The 15,500-nt window shown below is 47.1% G+C and overlaps 1 protein-coding gene across 1 annotated transcript in view; it reads right to left on the reverse strand.

Moving 5' to 3' along the window:
• GRHL1 (grainyhead like transcription factor 1) overlaps positions 1-15,268 on the reverse strand; it is a 41,301-nt gene extending 26,033 nt beyond the window's left edge. Inside the window, exons 1-8 of the mRNA XM_071440979.1 lie at positions 15,112-15,268; positions 11,457-11,643; positions 8,411-8,481; positions 6,502-6,892; positions 5,666-5,742; positions 4,653-4,809; positions 4,087-4,198; positions 3,048-3,142 (exon numbers count right to left, since the gene is read on the reverse strand). Coding sequence (XP_071297080.1) covers positions 3,048-3,142; positions 4,087-4,198; positions 4,653-4,809; positions 5,666-5,742; positions 6,502-6,892; positions 8,411-8,481; positions 11,457-11,643; positions 15,112-15,131 — 1,110 coding nt within the window. The 5' untranslated portion in view covers positions 15,132-15,268. The remainder of the gene's footprint in view (positions 1-3,047; positions 3,143-4,086; positions 4,199-4,652; positions 4,810-5,665; positions 5,743-6,501; positions 6,893-8,410; positions 8,482-11,456; positions 11,644-15,111) is intronic.
• Positions 15,269-15,500: the final 232 nt, after the last annotated feature.

The raw sequence follows: 15,500 nt of genomic DNA on the forward strand, positions 1-15,500 counted from the left end.
GACACGGTCAGGTCCCAAAGTGGGCAGTGTCTGTCATGCATGAAATATCCCTGGTTTCTACACCCAAGGGCTCACTAACAGCACAGCAATGCAGGCAGCTGTGGGACAATTCCAGCTGTGCAGAGCCAGGCTGTCCAATGTGTCCAGCAACCAGAGCCCTGGCCTTGCTCTCTGCTCTCCCAGCACAATACAACTGGGAAATGGGAAATTCCTTTCTACAGAAGGAGCACATGACTTGTGTTGTATGAAAAAAGCATTTCTTCATCAGAAAGGTGCACTTTACTAAACCCCCTTAGTGCCCCAAGGGCACTGGCAAAGCACTCTCAGGCAGGTGACACCCTCCTGAACACACACACTGGCAGAGGTGCAATATTCCTGTACATCCCCACAAGAAGGCAAGTACATGGTCCCAGAGCTGCTAAGGGCATCTCCTTGTGATAATATGCTATTTCTGCCTTAAATCTGACACACACCCTGCGTGTCCAAATGAGTAACTACATCAGAGAGCCCAGACACAGAGCCTCATCACCTCCCATTTGACATGGCTGCACGGGATCAAATCATTTCCACAGCAAACTGGAAGCAAAAGCAAGAGGGGAAACGGGAGAAGCAGCAAGCCCACAAGAATCACCTGGCTCTGGTCCAGGTAACTCCAGGGCTCAGGAAGCAAATTTCTAATGATCAAGGCTTGCTGGCTGGTTAAACATACTGTCTATGCAGCACTTCTGCTGTTATTAAATATAAACACTGTATTTATTGCTGTGAAGGAATTTCTGTAACATCAGAAACTCAGCTCTATCTATTCCTTGTTTTCTACATATACTTTTAAGACTGCTGTCAGGGATTGGGGGGAAGGGAGGGAAAGGAAAAGAGAGAGCAAGAGCATGCAAGGTAAATGAACCATGCAATAAAAATTGTTGAAATTGGCTCAGACATCTCCTGATAAGATCAGAAGTAGAGAAAGAACTGCAGCTCTTCTGGTGAGAAATTCAGTCACTGAGAAAACACATCCACTCAGGGAAAAAAATGAAGTTAAACAGACATTTAAGAACATGGAGCCCTTGCTAAAAAAGCCAATTCTTTAAATACTGAAATTGAGGGTATTTTTGTCTTAATATGATTCTGATCCCAAGAGTCAAGGCTTGCACATTTGGCATCAACAGCCCCCTCTGAAAGTTCATATAAACCAGGACTCTCAGTATATGGATCTCACACACTAAGATTGTGAATCTGGAGGCAAATTTGACTCTGTAGCTAAAAAAGTCTGTCTCACAGCTCCCCACATCACTTCATCCCATGAAGTTCAGCCATGAGGTGAAATATCACCATGAGGGTCCTTAGACCTTTTCAAGACGCTATTGGCAATTTCATTATACACTGAAACTATTCATTCAGGGGTCTGTAGAGTAACTCAGCAATAGCCACCTGGTAGGAAGGGATGGCTTTCCTTGGGGCAGCCACAAGGTTCTCAGCACCAGCTGTGAGCCCTGCTCCTGAGTTAATGGCTCATCCCTACTGCTGCAGAGTGGCTCAGCCAGCAGAGGCAGCTGCAGAAAGTGCTTCCAGCTCCTTGAGGACTTGCATTGTTCTGTCTGCATGATCCACCCCTGTGTGCAAATCCTAAGCCTTTGCATACCTCCTAGACACCGACTCCCTGGGTTTGTTAAGTGTTTGACTGGCTATGGCAGCAGGATAATACTTACTGACTCCTTTTGACAGCTCTTCTGTTTGTTCACAAAGTGAAGTGCTTCATGTTTTAGAAATCATGTCAGCCTTTTAGCATCCTCCAGCCTTTCAGCATCCTCCAGCAGATAAGGCCCTCCCTGCCAGCCCTCTCAACCCGACTGAAGCCAAATCTGGTGAAAAGGGAATCCTGGCACCCAACACCAGACTGAAAAGTAACATCCCACACATTGCAAAGCAGAACTTTCAGCAGCAGCACACACACAGCTCCTCACTGCTGTCTGCTAAGCATCCCAAACTTCTCCCACAGAGCTGAAACCTAACAGCAGTCTCCTTCCATTTTCTCCACAGCCCTTGTGCAGGACAGTGCAGTTTGTGGTGACAGCAAGCTCTGTGCAGTGACAGCAGCCCTTGCTCCTCCTGCAGAGCAGGAGCCCACACAGCTCCAGAGAAGGAGTTGTGTTCTTTGCTGAAAGTTCCCATGTTCCCCCAAGCCAGGCTCTCCCTAGACATGGCACTCTGCAGCCGTCAGAGTTTTCCCCCATGATGCTGGTGACTACTGGTACTGCTTGCTGGTACCACTTACTAGTACTGCCAAGGAAACAGCCAGTCTCCAAAAATGAATGGAAACCATTCCCAATTTTTAAAGAAAAACCAGGCAGTAATGAAATTGTCAAAAGAAAATTCCTTCACTTTGACTCCAGCAGCTAACCAGTGAGAAATGCCTCTAGAACTGAGTTGGCTCTGTGCTTTGACCTGCTTCCTTGAACGTAGAAGATACACAAGGCTTTTCCAGCAGCCAGAGTGGCTCAAACAGCTGCAGTTAGCTACTAGCCAGGGAAGCTTCCTGTACCTACACACCTACAAAAGCACCCACAGTTCTGAGGAAAGATCAAACCAGAGTTCACCAGGAGGCTGTTCTAGTTAGAAATAGGTCACTGGGTGTTGGGATCTGCGGTTTAAGCAACGCATGCCGCAGCTGCTCCCTCTCTGGTGGAAGGCAAGGCCATGGCTTGAGCCCCAGCTCCCCTGCAGCTGTCCCCTGCCTCCCCAGGAGGCCATGCTCGGTGCCAGGCCCGGCTCCACTCCCTCACACCTCATCTGCTCCAAAACGCTCCATCCGTGCTTCCTTCTGTCAGTACTTGTCTCTCAGGCAGCCACTTCTGCCAAGAAGCCTAAAGCAGTTGCAAAGCTCTCCCAGTTGCACATGCAAACCCTCTTAAGAAATAGCCAGAAGGTTTTGCCTAATGTAGGAGCGTAAACAAACTTGTTACACGCTAATCACCAGGTAGGCCACACGCCCTTCCCTTCCCCCAGCCCCTGAATCTGCTCAAAGGACAGGAAATACAATCGTGGTCACATACCTTTGCTTCCTCGTTGATGTCCCAGGTGAAGGATATGGCATTGTAGGCGATCTCCTCAATGTTGCTGATGGTGTTGAAGCTCTCCTTATAGTCAGCTGTCAGACAGAAGGGTTCATGAGGGAGAGGAAGAAGAGATTATTACCTGGGTCCTTAATCACACCAAGCAGCCAGAAACTGTAACTCTTCAGCAGCCCCTTGGGGGGCAAAAGAAAGCTGAACTGTACCTTAGGAATGGATTTTTAAAGAGGCTGGAAATGGTTCTCACACACAAAAAAGCCCTCAACCAACAGGAGAAAGGAGCAAAATGGGACTTGCAAAAATTCTAAACTAGAAACTGCAGTGACAAAGGCAGATCCCAAATATGAGGTGCTCTGTGCTATGTGCAGGAAACTACCCTGTATGGCAAGGACATAAGCTCTCAATAAAATCCTTCAATAACAAACAAAGATTTGCATGCGCGTCTGCTTTAAGTGCCAAATGATTAATCCCTGCTTTGATTCACAGAAGGAAGGGACCAGGAGTACAGCCCAGCCTTCAGCCAGAGAAGGCTGGAACCCAGCCAGCCCCAGCCTTGTCTGGAGGCAAGTGGAAATTTGCAGTGTTTTCTTTTTTTACATGTACCAAAGACGAGTTGGGAGCAAAGCTGTGGGAAGGAGGATCATTAGTCCTGAGGTATTCCTACAAGGATCTTGTCCTTTAAAGAAACACAATATTTAGGTCAGCCACTGGGACTACAAGCTGTGACCTAGCTACAAGCAGCAGGATATTCTAAGAAAACCTGTTGTATGGAGGGGACTGTTGGATTTCCCAAGACAAAACCCACCAATCAAAATCCTCAAAAAAAAGTCAGCCTCTTTAATGAGTTCTAAAAACTACAGCATTAGTTCCAATCACAAACCATCTCCGGGCTTTCAGCAAAGCTATGGAGGGCAGAGAGGGATCCAGAAGTTCCTTAAAATAACAAAGCTTTGGCAGAAAACGGAACCTTGCCAAGGAATTAGGTCTTAAGTTTGACATCAGCAACGAGAGTGTTCCTTACCTATGTCAATGCATCTTTGTTTGGCTGTGTGCTGTCTTGAGTGCCAGTATTTCCAGTGCCTGAGCTGATCTTCCCTTGTTTTGTCTTCAGCAAACACAACCATAATGACACTCTGAAAGGAGAGAGGGAAAGATTAAAAAAAAAACAAACAAAAACATGAAAGAGAAATAAAGAAAAGGCCAGAGAGTACATCATTTGGTTTGGAGCTTTAGGCTTTTCCACTTGAGGCACTACAGTATACCTGGAACACCACTGCCAAACAGGAAGGCAGACAACAGCACTTTCTGGGTCATAAACAGAGATGAGCAGAACTGCTCTCCTAACCAGAATTCAAGGATCTCATTCCAGGTGTTGCATCACTTTTACACAAGTGCTGACACCGCTTCTTAACAGTCTGAGCCAAGCTGGGCTGGCCTGGCAGTAGGTGGACAGCAAAGGAACGAACACTGACGTAAGGGCACAGCTAAGCTGGCCTTTGTGCTGATGCTCTGCTCGAGATTGCTGCACTTTAAGGTTACCATGGTGCACACCCTCCTTCCCAAGAAACCACAAGTGCTGCCACTCACTCGGACTTTACTGATGGGGTGGTGGATTCCTTCAGCGCTGCTGACTTCTTTCAGCGTGATTGGGTAAAATTGACCTTTATTCAGGTAAGTCATTGTGCTGTCCCCAGGCTTCTGTCGGAGGGACTTGGAGGCTTCCAGAGTGTATTCAAAGTTATTCCTATAGAGTGAAGAGGGTAGTGATTGCTAAGGCATTTTCCTGGAAAGCTGATTAAACGTTCCACATCTAATTTGGAGAAATTCCAAAGTCGTTAGCTGACTCATTAAGCCATCACCAAGCAAAGAAGTTGGAAAACAGGATGAGCCCCTTTTTCAACCATTTCCTTCATGAATGAACATTCAAGAGAAGTTCTTGGCAAGCTAAATCCTAAGACACATCAGCAGTGTGTCTTAGGGGATATGTGTGTCTTAGGAATAGGGACCTTCCTAAGACTGGAAGGTCCCTATTCAGGTTGAGAGCAGCAAGCTGCCCTCAACCAACAGCAAAGTATCTATTAACAATTTAATTAAATTCACAAGCTAATAAGCTACTCAGTGGCCATCACCCTCTTGGTCAACTGCAACTATCAAACAAGTCGCTCCCCTCCTCTGGAGTTCAGGTGAGTTTTATTTCTCCTGTTTTTGATGTAGACTTCCAGCAGACTGAGAGCAAGACAAGCACACCAGGGAGAGGGGCACAGATGGAAGCAAACTCCCAGATCACTCCCAGACAGTACTGCCCCTTCCCATGGGACACAGATTTGGTGCAAGGACCATAACTGAAGATGGGTGGTATTTCCAGTCCTCCAGGTAGTTTTCTTTAAAGTATTTGTTTTCTTTAGAGATACAATTTTATCTTTACAGCTACAATTTTCAACTGTGAAATTCAAAAAAGCAGACAATTGTGGGTTTAAGATCCACAGACCCCCTCAAAATCCAACTGTGACTTGGTGCAAACTGGCATGAGTTGTACTGCTTGCTCATGGACAACTAAGAGAATAGGAGGATATGGGCAAATGGAAGCCTTAAATCATTACCCAGAAATGCTGTCAAAAACATAATCTTCTGAATTCATGTTGGCCATTCGGAGATTCAGTTCAGTAGGAAAGAAAACCTGAAGTAGACAAAACAACAATTAACACTGCAGCAAAAAGAAAAGTCAATATTAAATAGATACTCCTTACCACAGAACTTCTGTCAGGCAAATTGTTCACCAGATAACAACTGATTTTTGGTTTTAACAAACAGGACACTTGAATAGTGTTTTAATCCAAAACTTTTGGGTGTCAACTAAGCACAACATCTCGTAAGCCTTCCAAGTCAGCTCAAGGCAAAATTTTAATGCTTTCCCAAATCTCAAAGGGCATAGCTACACAGCTCCTTGAGGTTTGGCTTAAAAATCAAAACATGGTTACACTGCTATTTTCAGTCGGTATCATAAAACAAAACCCACAGATTTTCTCACTCAAGGGCTCTACATAATCCAACTGTTTTCTATGGACACACACCACACCTAGAAACTGGCAGTAAGGAAGCTTACATACAGTCACTTCACTTTGGTACCTGCAAAGGCACCACAGAGTGCTGAACTCTTGCAAAACCTGGCTCTATGGATCGAGATAACTATTTCCACACTCTGCAAGCCAAAGCCTCTGTCACTAGTCAGATTAGTCATTCGCTTTTGATAATGACTGCATGTTGTGAAGGTTTTATTTACTAAGTTTTAATTATGCACTTTTCTGGGAAAGCCTTCTATTTCTAAGCCACTTGACAGATTTCTGTCATGTAACAAGAACAGTTAAAGACGGAAGTGAATCTCTCCATCCAGATCAAGACAGACAGACACACACACAGCAGCTGCCTCGCCTGGTACCTCTTGCACACCCTCCTTGAAAGTCTCCGAGAAGGTGGAGTCTGGGGTTCGCCTCTGGGAGTTCTGGGGCTGTGTGTTGGAACTGAACTGGTCAGGGTTGAGGTTCCTGTCGAAGACCACCACGCGCTCGGGCGGCTCGGGGTGGTACACGCTGGGCGGGATGCCCACGGCAAAGCCGTGCGCCTGCGTCTCCGTCTTGATGGAGTGCGTGGGCATCGTGGCAATGGAAACCGTCACCGTCGTGTCAGGCGTCGTGAGGTGGCCTCGCTTGTCCATGCCCATCTGGGGGGTGTGTGGAAGTACAATATTGAAAGGCACATTTTTCAGAACCTGGACCCTGTTTTCTCCAGCAGAAATGAGCGACTGTTCTGTCACGTTTGGGATGCTGTTCCTTAAAAGGGCAAAAAGAAAGCAGGCATAAATTATACAGCTTATTTTCTTAATAAACAAGAGCTAGAAAAGCTTTTCAACCTTTTGGACAAAGACAGCTGACACAAACTCTCCTGCTTGTGCAGAACAGCTCAATCCTAACCTGAAAAGCTGAGAAACTAATTAAAAAAACCCCATAACTCCTCTCTCACTGTTAATCATCCCACCTTGGAGAGTAATTACCCTGGAGCAAAGGGTGAGGGTTCGCAGCCCAGATCCTCACTGCCTGGAAAACAGCAGACCAAAACTAAGCACTTCCCACCACACACTGGCACACGCAGGCTCCACGAAGCTGCTCTTTGGCAGAGGGAGAAGGACTGGCAGCAAGGTTGCTGCTCCTCTGCCCCAGGACTGTGCACCACCTGGGAAGCACTAATAGGGAAATCACACCCCTCGTTTCATGCACAACCCCCCAAGAAAATCCACACCGAGACTCCTGGGAGTGGTTTGCACCAAGACTCCTGGGAGTGGTTTGCACCAAGACTCCTGGGAGTGGTTTGCATAACTTGCCACTCTCCACCCCACCACACTCATTTCTGCCAGGACAGCACTGAGATCTGTGGCTGAGCTGACCTCATAGCTAGTAACCACTAAGTCAGCCTGCCCTTTCTTTCTCCCTCCCCACCAATTGGTCCTGCCCCCTCCTCTACACCAATTCAGACATTTCCCCTGCCTCCTTGGTGAGCCAGTTCAGCTTGCCTGGCTAGCAGAAAACTAGGCAGCTTTTCCTTCCCTGTTTGGTGATGGATCCATGTGAGACCCAATCTGGTTCAAGAGTAGCAGGGGGAACACATGGCTGGGAACCAGCCTGCTCTTCTTGACAACAAGTCACTCAATCAGCTCAGCCAGACCACAAAACCTCACCTCAGGTCCTTAAAGCATTCTAGTCTGTCCAAAGGAAGAGGATGGTAGGAGTGGAAACTGGCTTGAGTGAACCTCCCATTTGTTATATTCACCTAATCAGTATAATCTGCTTGGGAGGCATGAGAGAGGGAAGGCAGGTAGGGGAAGCCAGACAGAAGTTGCAGAGAATACAAAGCAAGTCCCCAGACAATACAAAACCAAATCACAAGCACTTTGAAGAGCTTCCCAACTGGCCCTTACATGACACAGCAATACTGCTGGCACCTGAGAACAAAAATCAGCAGAGAGCAACTGAAGTAACTGCATGAAAAATGGAAAGTGTCACCAGTGACTGCAGCCTGGGGGGATGCCTGCACCTAATGTTAGAGAGCAGCTTTTGCTAGGCTGCCTATATGACATCAGCACACCAAAAGCAGATAGATGGCATTGAGCAGCAGTTTGAGCCTCAGCTCTCCACACCATGGTTCAATCCCCATCCTGTTCCTGAAACAACACAGAGGCACAGAGTAAAAGCTAACAATTTATCTCCACACTGCAGCAAGTTACCTTCCTTCAGCAGCTTTGATGGTCGAGGAGACAAGGGAGGAAATAGAGAAGCAATAATAAAAAATAATACCTTTTGCTATGGTCTTGTTCAGGATGTTCTACCTCAGGCTTGGCTGTTGAAGATCTCCTCTCCCTTGGAACCTGAGAAATTAAAGACATACTATAATTCAATTCTTCCTCCCATACAAAAAAATTAGCTATAGCTCCTTAAAATTTGGTCAAATTAAGGAAGCCTTGCTTTGGATGCCAGGCCAGCCCCAGGAGATACCCCACAGATCCCTATGTAGCCAACTGACATGTGTCAGCCCTGAGCTCTTGCCAGCACCAGGTGGTGAGACCACCAGTGCAGAAAATGATCCACCTATGGCTGGAGCACCAGTTCTGGGGTGAGCAGGACCAAGAGAAGATTTCCCAAGGTTTGCTGGCAGTGCAGGTTCTCTCCTCTGCAAGCTGGCAGAGTTCAGCTTGCTGGATGAGCTTGTGAAAGGATGCTGTTCCACAGCCACTTCCCCAAGGACATGTGCTCTCTAGGCCATTCCCTTTAAGATCAGTTGAGGCTCTCCTTTCTCCTCTGCGATCAGGGAATTTGGGGAGTACCATGTCCAATAAACATATTAAGACACTACAGCTCATATTTCTGCATGGCTGCACAAACACACTGGCCAAAACTATATTAAAATTTTTATAAACAAAATGTAATCAGCATTCTGATTTAAGACAGCTCAGTATTGCTTCTTGTATTTTATGCCACAGACAGGACTTGCCCTGAAAACACACCATCAATCAAACAAGTCACCTTGCCCAGACATGTGTCATTTTCCTGGCTGCACTGCAAGGCCAAGGCACACAGGAGAAGGTGAACTCTTGGAGCTGTGGTGGCTCAGCTCCTTGCATGGAGCACATAACCAGCACTCCAGCAAACCCAAACAGCTCTTGCAGCTGCTGGCAAAAGCCTGTGGTGCTCAGGTCCCCTCAGCCACACTGCAAGTTCACACAAGCTCTCCTGCCAACCCACACGTAAGGCCTAGGACTTTTGTCACCCTCATCACGCCTCCTGAACAAGCAAAGCAAACATCTTCTGGTGAATGTACAGAGGACTGAACTCCTACCACGCTCCTTCACCAAAGGAGCCTGTTCAGATCCTTCACCAAAAGCCTGTTCAGATCCTGCTTCCATTTGCCAGCCTGGGTCCAGGGTGGGGAAGCACTTCAGCACAAAGGCAAAGGCTGAGGGTACACCAGCACCACCAGCCCCGACTGAAAACGATGTCCTCATTCTTACATATAACCTGGAATCCCAGAAACATCAGAACTGTTTGATTTCCCACAGTAACCAGAAAAATTTGAAGAGCCTCTAGATGGAGACTGCTGGGAGACCAGCACTAACTAGTCAGCAAAAAATAAGAGTTTTCCAAGCTGAGTTTGGCCAACACTCCTGAAAGAATTTTTATCCAAAATTTGTTTCCTATAAGGCCTTATTAACCACAGTTGAGCAAGCTCAGTAGTTGAATGGAAGGAAACAAAAGTTTTTTGGTTTTATTGTTTTGTTTTTTTTATAGGAAAATGATCTCATCAGCTGCCTTTAATATGCAGAGGGGGCGTGTTAGAAATGCCTCGACATCACCTCTTTATAACATTACTCCATAGCAGCCCTCAATAAATCTTTCAACCTCCAGCCATTCTGCTTTACCCAAGTGTGCAGCCTACCTGTTCTTCCACCAATTTTTTCTGTACACTCACTGATACCCAAACATAAGAAGAAACCTTGAATTAGGCATTAATGTACAGCAAATCCCTTCTGCTTTGCTGAGCATGAAGGATCAACATCAACATTCTTTTTGTAATCTACAAGTTTAGAAATCAAAATTGATCTTGTGGATTAAAATTGTTCTGGTGAAAGCATGTTGTTGTTTGGGGGTTTTTTTCCCAAAAGCATAGTAAGCACAAGCACAAAGCAGAAAGGCAGTTTTCTCACAAAACTAGCTGAATAACATCCACATCAGTGAGTCTGTGGCATTTTGTCATGTGTGTGTGGAGTGTTAATCTCCATATTAAGCATTACAAGAATATTTTGGTATGTAAGACATATTCAACTCTTAAAAGGGCAGGCAAGGGTTTTGTCTGCACCAGGCAATGTCTCCCAGTACTTGAAGAACACAACTGAGGCTGGCAACTCCACTCACCACTGTTAAAAGACACCAGCCAAAGCGCCAGGCAGGAGAGCCAAGTCAGCCTCCTGGCGTTCCTGCATGCTCAGCAAAGAAAAAACAGGCATCTCCACCCGGTGAGCCAGGCCACCATAACACAGGCATCCCAACACAAGCAGGACCCCTCCCTGCCTGGAAATGCCTGCTGCTCTCCACTGCCCTGGCTAGAGATAACTACCCTAGCTTATACTTTTGGTATTCGGGAAACAGAGCTCAGCAAAATGCACCCCATGCAGACCAGAATGTTCTCTGACTGCTCAGCTCAGCTGTGAGCACCTAGGAAGGCACAGGTCTCCAAGAAGACAATGAACACTGGGCAAGACAATCACTGCTATCAAAGGATTAACAGATTACAGCAGCTGAAGCTCACTGAGGGTTAGAGGGATGCAAACAGCAACTCTTTCAGGTGGACACTTCAGCCCCACATACCACCAAAGACCTGTAACTGTATCTTAGTATCAGCTGAGCCTAAAATAACACAACAAAGCCCCAGCAAAAGCCAAAGGTCCCCCAGAATAGGGACCATGTGAGCAAAAGGAGTTTCTTACTCCATGTATATTTATATTCAGGCAGGGATATGGTCCTAAAGTGTCACTCTTTATGACTATTTCTATAACACATTGCCTCTTGCAGAACTTGGGGTCAAGAGAAAAAGTGCTACTCAGGTTGAAAAGTAGCAAAATGCTACTTAACTTTTACATCAAGATCTAGGGGATCTTATTTTACAGAGCTAAAAATAAAACAAATTTTCAGAAAGAGAGACATAGGGTTTTTTCAATTTAAAACCCACACTGTTTAAAGTCCTTGTGATCTGTTCACAGCTTCTGCAAAATCCTCCAGCAAATGACACCTGTTCCACAAGTGGAACACGAGCTCTGCTGGCTACGAGAACAAACCCAGGCCAATCTACCTTGTAGTAATCATAGAGCAGTCCGAGGGCAGCTGCACTGTCTTCATCCCCATTGATGCTCATCATAGCTTTGGTAGCTGCTGTGAGGGGATTTTCAAGAAAAGTTTTCCAGGCCTCATCTTCATTGGTGTAAGGACGTCTCTGAGAGTAGAGAGAGTCATTCTGAAGAACCAACACGGGTCTTTTACTTGAATCATAAAAAAAAAGAAGAAATAAAAAAAAGCCACCTGTTAGAACACATGAAAAACATTCCAAAAGTTCTTCAAAATTAGCTGCCCCAGTTTCATGTGGTTCATATTCTGATTCAGTGTACTGCAAGGATTAGTCAACACAAAAAGCCCAGAAACTTAATTCTGATCTCACTCATGCTCAGAGTAAATCGGGATTAATTTGACCAAACTCAGATGGATTACACCAGCCTCTACAAAAAGACAAAGCCATGTAAGAGCACAACTGACCTGCTCATGCTCTGAATCCAACCCAGAAAGAGCAACACACTTCCTGGCCAACCACCTACAAAGCTCCAGCACATCCCATGCAAAATTGCCAAGGTACAGCCTGATCCAGTTCCCACGTGGAACTAGAAAATGTGCATTAACGAAACATCTCTTTTCTCCAGTGCTTTCAAGTGTCTTCACTCTCAGAATAGATCTAAAAACACCACCTAGAAGCAACTTGTAAGTTACAGATGACATAGGGAAATTGGTAAAGGCGGGTTCAAATAAATTTGGCAGTGTTTTTTTTCTGACAAGGGGGAATAAAAACAACTTACTGCCTGGGTACTGTTGAAATAATCCAGCACACTAGTTTGAAACACTCAGCTGAGTGAAGAAAAAGGAAAAAAACGAGTTATTCCCTTTGTGCCGTAGTATATATATATAAAATTATATTTACTCCAAACATTTGGAGATTGCTGGGAACCAACAAACTCCAAAATGACTTGGAGATTCTGTCCACAGACAAAAGCAAGATGTGTAGAAAATGTTGTCCTGCCAGCCTCGATAATATTTTTTTGTTCTACTGGTAAAACATATGCTTCATCTTTTAAGTCAGCTCAAGTTCATTTTTAAATCTGACTTTTAAACCAGTTCAGTTTTCTTTCCAGTGCAAGTTCAACATTAGTTTACTGCAGATGGGCTGGGGGAGCAGGAGAGGCTTTTTTACTTTCTGTAATAATCCCAAACTTGACATTTTTAGTGAATTGGCCATAGTTAAAATAGAAAAGTAGTTATTTAAAAACAACTAACCCCATAAAAAAACCGCACCACCTTCACATCCTTTTCCTAGTAGGGAATCATTCTTTTAATCTATTTCAGATACATTCAGAGACTGAAATATACTACAAATACAAAAAGTTGTGAAATAGAAAGTTGTGAAATACTCTAATCACTATAATCAGCTTAGCAGTATCCTACATTTATCACCACCTTCTACCAAAAAGATTGCAAAGCAAATTATGCATTCGACGCTTTATCAGTTACACAAGTCACCCTGCCGAGCTGCCATCGGACAGCTTGGCTGAGCTGAAGGCACTGAAAGCAAGTGGGAGTTTCCAGGACTTGTAAGAGCACTTGGTGGCTATAAATCAGTATTATGTAGTTGAAAGAAGAGCAAACAAAAATGACAAAAGAGACAAGTTCTTGCACCAAGCCCGTTCTTTAGGTCTTCATATGTATTTGTACACACACTGACACAGACACCCGAATGCAGAGGACAGCTACTTTCCATCAAAGTGAGACGACCCACAGAAGACAAAGCAGAATTTTCTTTAGGGACGTGGTACAAGCTATTGTTCTTCATATAAACGAATCCTCAAATATCCATAGCAAATGGGAAAACTCACAGAGGAAAAGGCAACTGAAGTAACCTGGGTGCAGTTCCCTTGATCCATCCCCACCAAGCTAAAAGGCTAAATCAGCCTTGCTGAACTCACAAAAACACTATGCTGATTCCCTCCAGCAACACAATATTCACATGGGAAACAAAATCATCAGAAAACCAAAAATACTGAGAACAAAAGCCTCAACTAGCCAGAAGCCTTTCGAACGCAAGAACTAAGTATTTTTGTGTGATTCCTTTGTCATTGAAACACCGAAATTCAATGCACATTGCCCTAAAAGTAACCCACCCACCTAAAAAAGCACAGAAAAAGTTATCTGCAGAATTATCAAGAAAAGCACAGTGTTTGGCAGCAACTCCCTACTTCAGGGGAACCACAGCTTCTTTCACGAAAATGAGAACATATTGATAAGAGAAGGCAAACACATCTTTTTTTCTTACATTTTAGAAGATAACTGGCATGCTGATCTGCTCACACAGTGGTAGAAGTCCAGCAGAGGCACAAAATTAAGCTTCATACAGCAGTTCTAATAATTTCCCAATTATACTTTCCACTTGACCACAGTGGGAGCAGAGAAATACTACAAAAAGCAGAGACTCTTTACCTGTGAAGCTTCCCCAGCCTGGGATATTCTGTGTTCAGAGCACAGAAACCATTCCTCCCTCCTTCACTGCTGCAGGACCAGCCGTCCTGTCCCTCTTACCCTGTGACGCCCAGAGCTGCGCAGCCATGCTGTGCCTGCTCCTGCACAGAGCTCACCTCTAACGCTGAGGCAGCACCCAGGATTTCTGGCACCGGTGTGCCAGAAAAGCGAAGCGCATACACCCAAACTGCTACGGCCTCATCTACTAAGTGTCACTGGAAATTAAAACACCTATGAAAAATCCTAGAGATATGAGTTAAGTGAGCTGCTGCATTGGAGTCCTCTTCCTAGAAAGTAGCATGTTGAAACAAAAAGTTGGGTTTAAAATCCTACACATTCCCTAGGAAAGGAGCGCATTTGAGTCACCAATCATTCAAAGAATAGAAATTTTTAAATCTGTTCTTGAAAGCAAATCTCTTCAGAGCTACCCCATTTTCTGGCACTCAGGTGTCCACGGCCACTGTCAGCAGATGGACACAGTGACAAGTGCAGCAACAGACCCGAGTCCGTAAACACAGCCTGGGATCCGCTTGAAGGCGACGTCTCGTATTCAACACCACGGAGTTACAGAATACACACACCTCGAGCTCAGTTTAACTCTTTTCAGGACCCAACTTCGGCTACTCCGGGGTCGCCGCAGCCGGGCTGGCCGGGAGCCGCCCTTACCTGCCGAAGTCCACCTTGCCGGAGGGATGCGCCTCGTAGAAATCCATGGGGGCGGCTGCGGCCGCCGGGCAGCGGCGCGGGGGCTCAGCCCGGCTCCCTCGGCCCGGCAGCTCCTCCCGACGGCGCGGCCGCCGCAGCCGCCGCCCGCATTTAAGGCGCGGCCCGGCGAGGCGGGGGGCGGCCCCACGCCTCGCTGCGGGTGTCGGGTTTCAAAGCCGGCCCAGCCCCGGCGCTCGCCCCGCGGGGCGGGGTGGTTGCCGGGGTCGCCCCGCTGCGCCGCCGGCTCCCCCCCGGGGCTCAGCCCCCGCTCCCCCCGCCGTTCGCGCCGCCCCGCCGCAACCTCCGGGTACTCCCCCGAGAGAGAGGAGCGAGGGGGGCGGGCCCGCGAGAGCGGCTGCTCCGGCCCGGCCCCCGGGTGGCGAGCCCCTCTCGCCGCAGCCCCCCGGCGGGGCGGCAGCACCGGTCGGACCGGACGCGGTACTTCTTCCCCCGCCCGGCTCACTCACTTGTCGTAGTCCTGTGTCATGTCTGGCGGAGGCAGCGGGCGGCAGGACTGGCCGGGCGGGTCGGGAGGAGCAGCGCCGCGCACCCGCCGCTCCGACGGGTTTTGTCGGCTCCTCTCGCCCGCTCAGGTGCTCCCGCAGCCGCAGGTGGACGCGCGCCGCGCCGCGCTTCCCATTGGCTGCCGCGGCCCGAGGGGCGGGGCCGCAGAGCCCCAATTGGTCGGGCGCGCTCGGGGGCGTGGCCGGCGGTGTGAGGGCTCCGCGGGCCGGGGAGGCGGCAGCGGCGGGACAGAGCCCCGAGCGAGGGGACAGGCCAGGAGCCGCCTGGTATCCCTCCCGCGCTAAAAATGGGATTCCCTTCTCCCTCTCTCCCCTCCCATTAACTTTATTTC

Source organism: Agelaius tricolor, unplaced genomic scaffold, assembly GCF_023055355.1.
Source record: "Agelaius tricolor isolate 1412-34295 unplaced genomic scaffold, bAgeTri1.0.p SCAF_1, whole genome shotgun sequence".
Classification (NCBI taxonomy): domain Eukaryota; kingdom Metazoa; phylum Chordata; class Aves; order Passeriformes; family Icteridae; genus Agelaius; species Agelaius tricolor.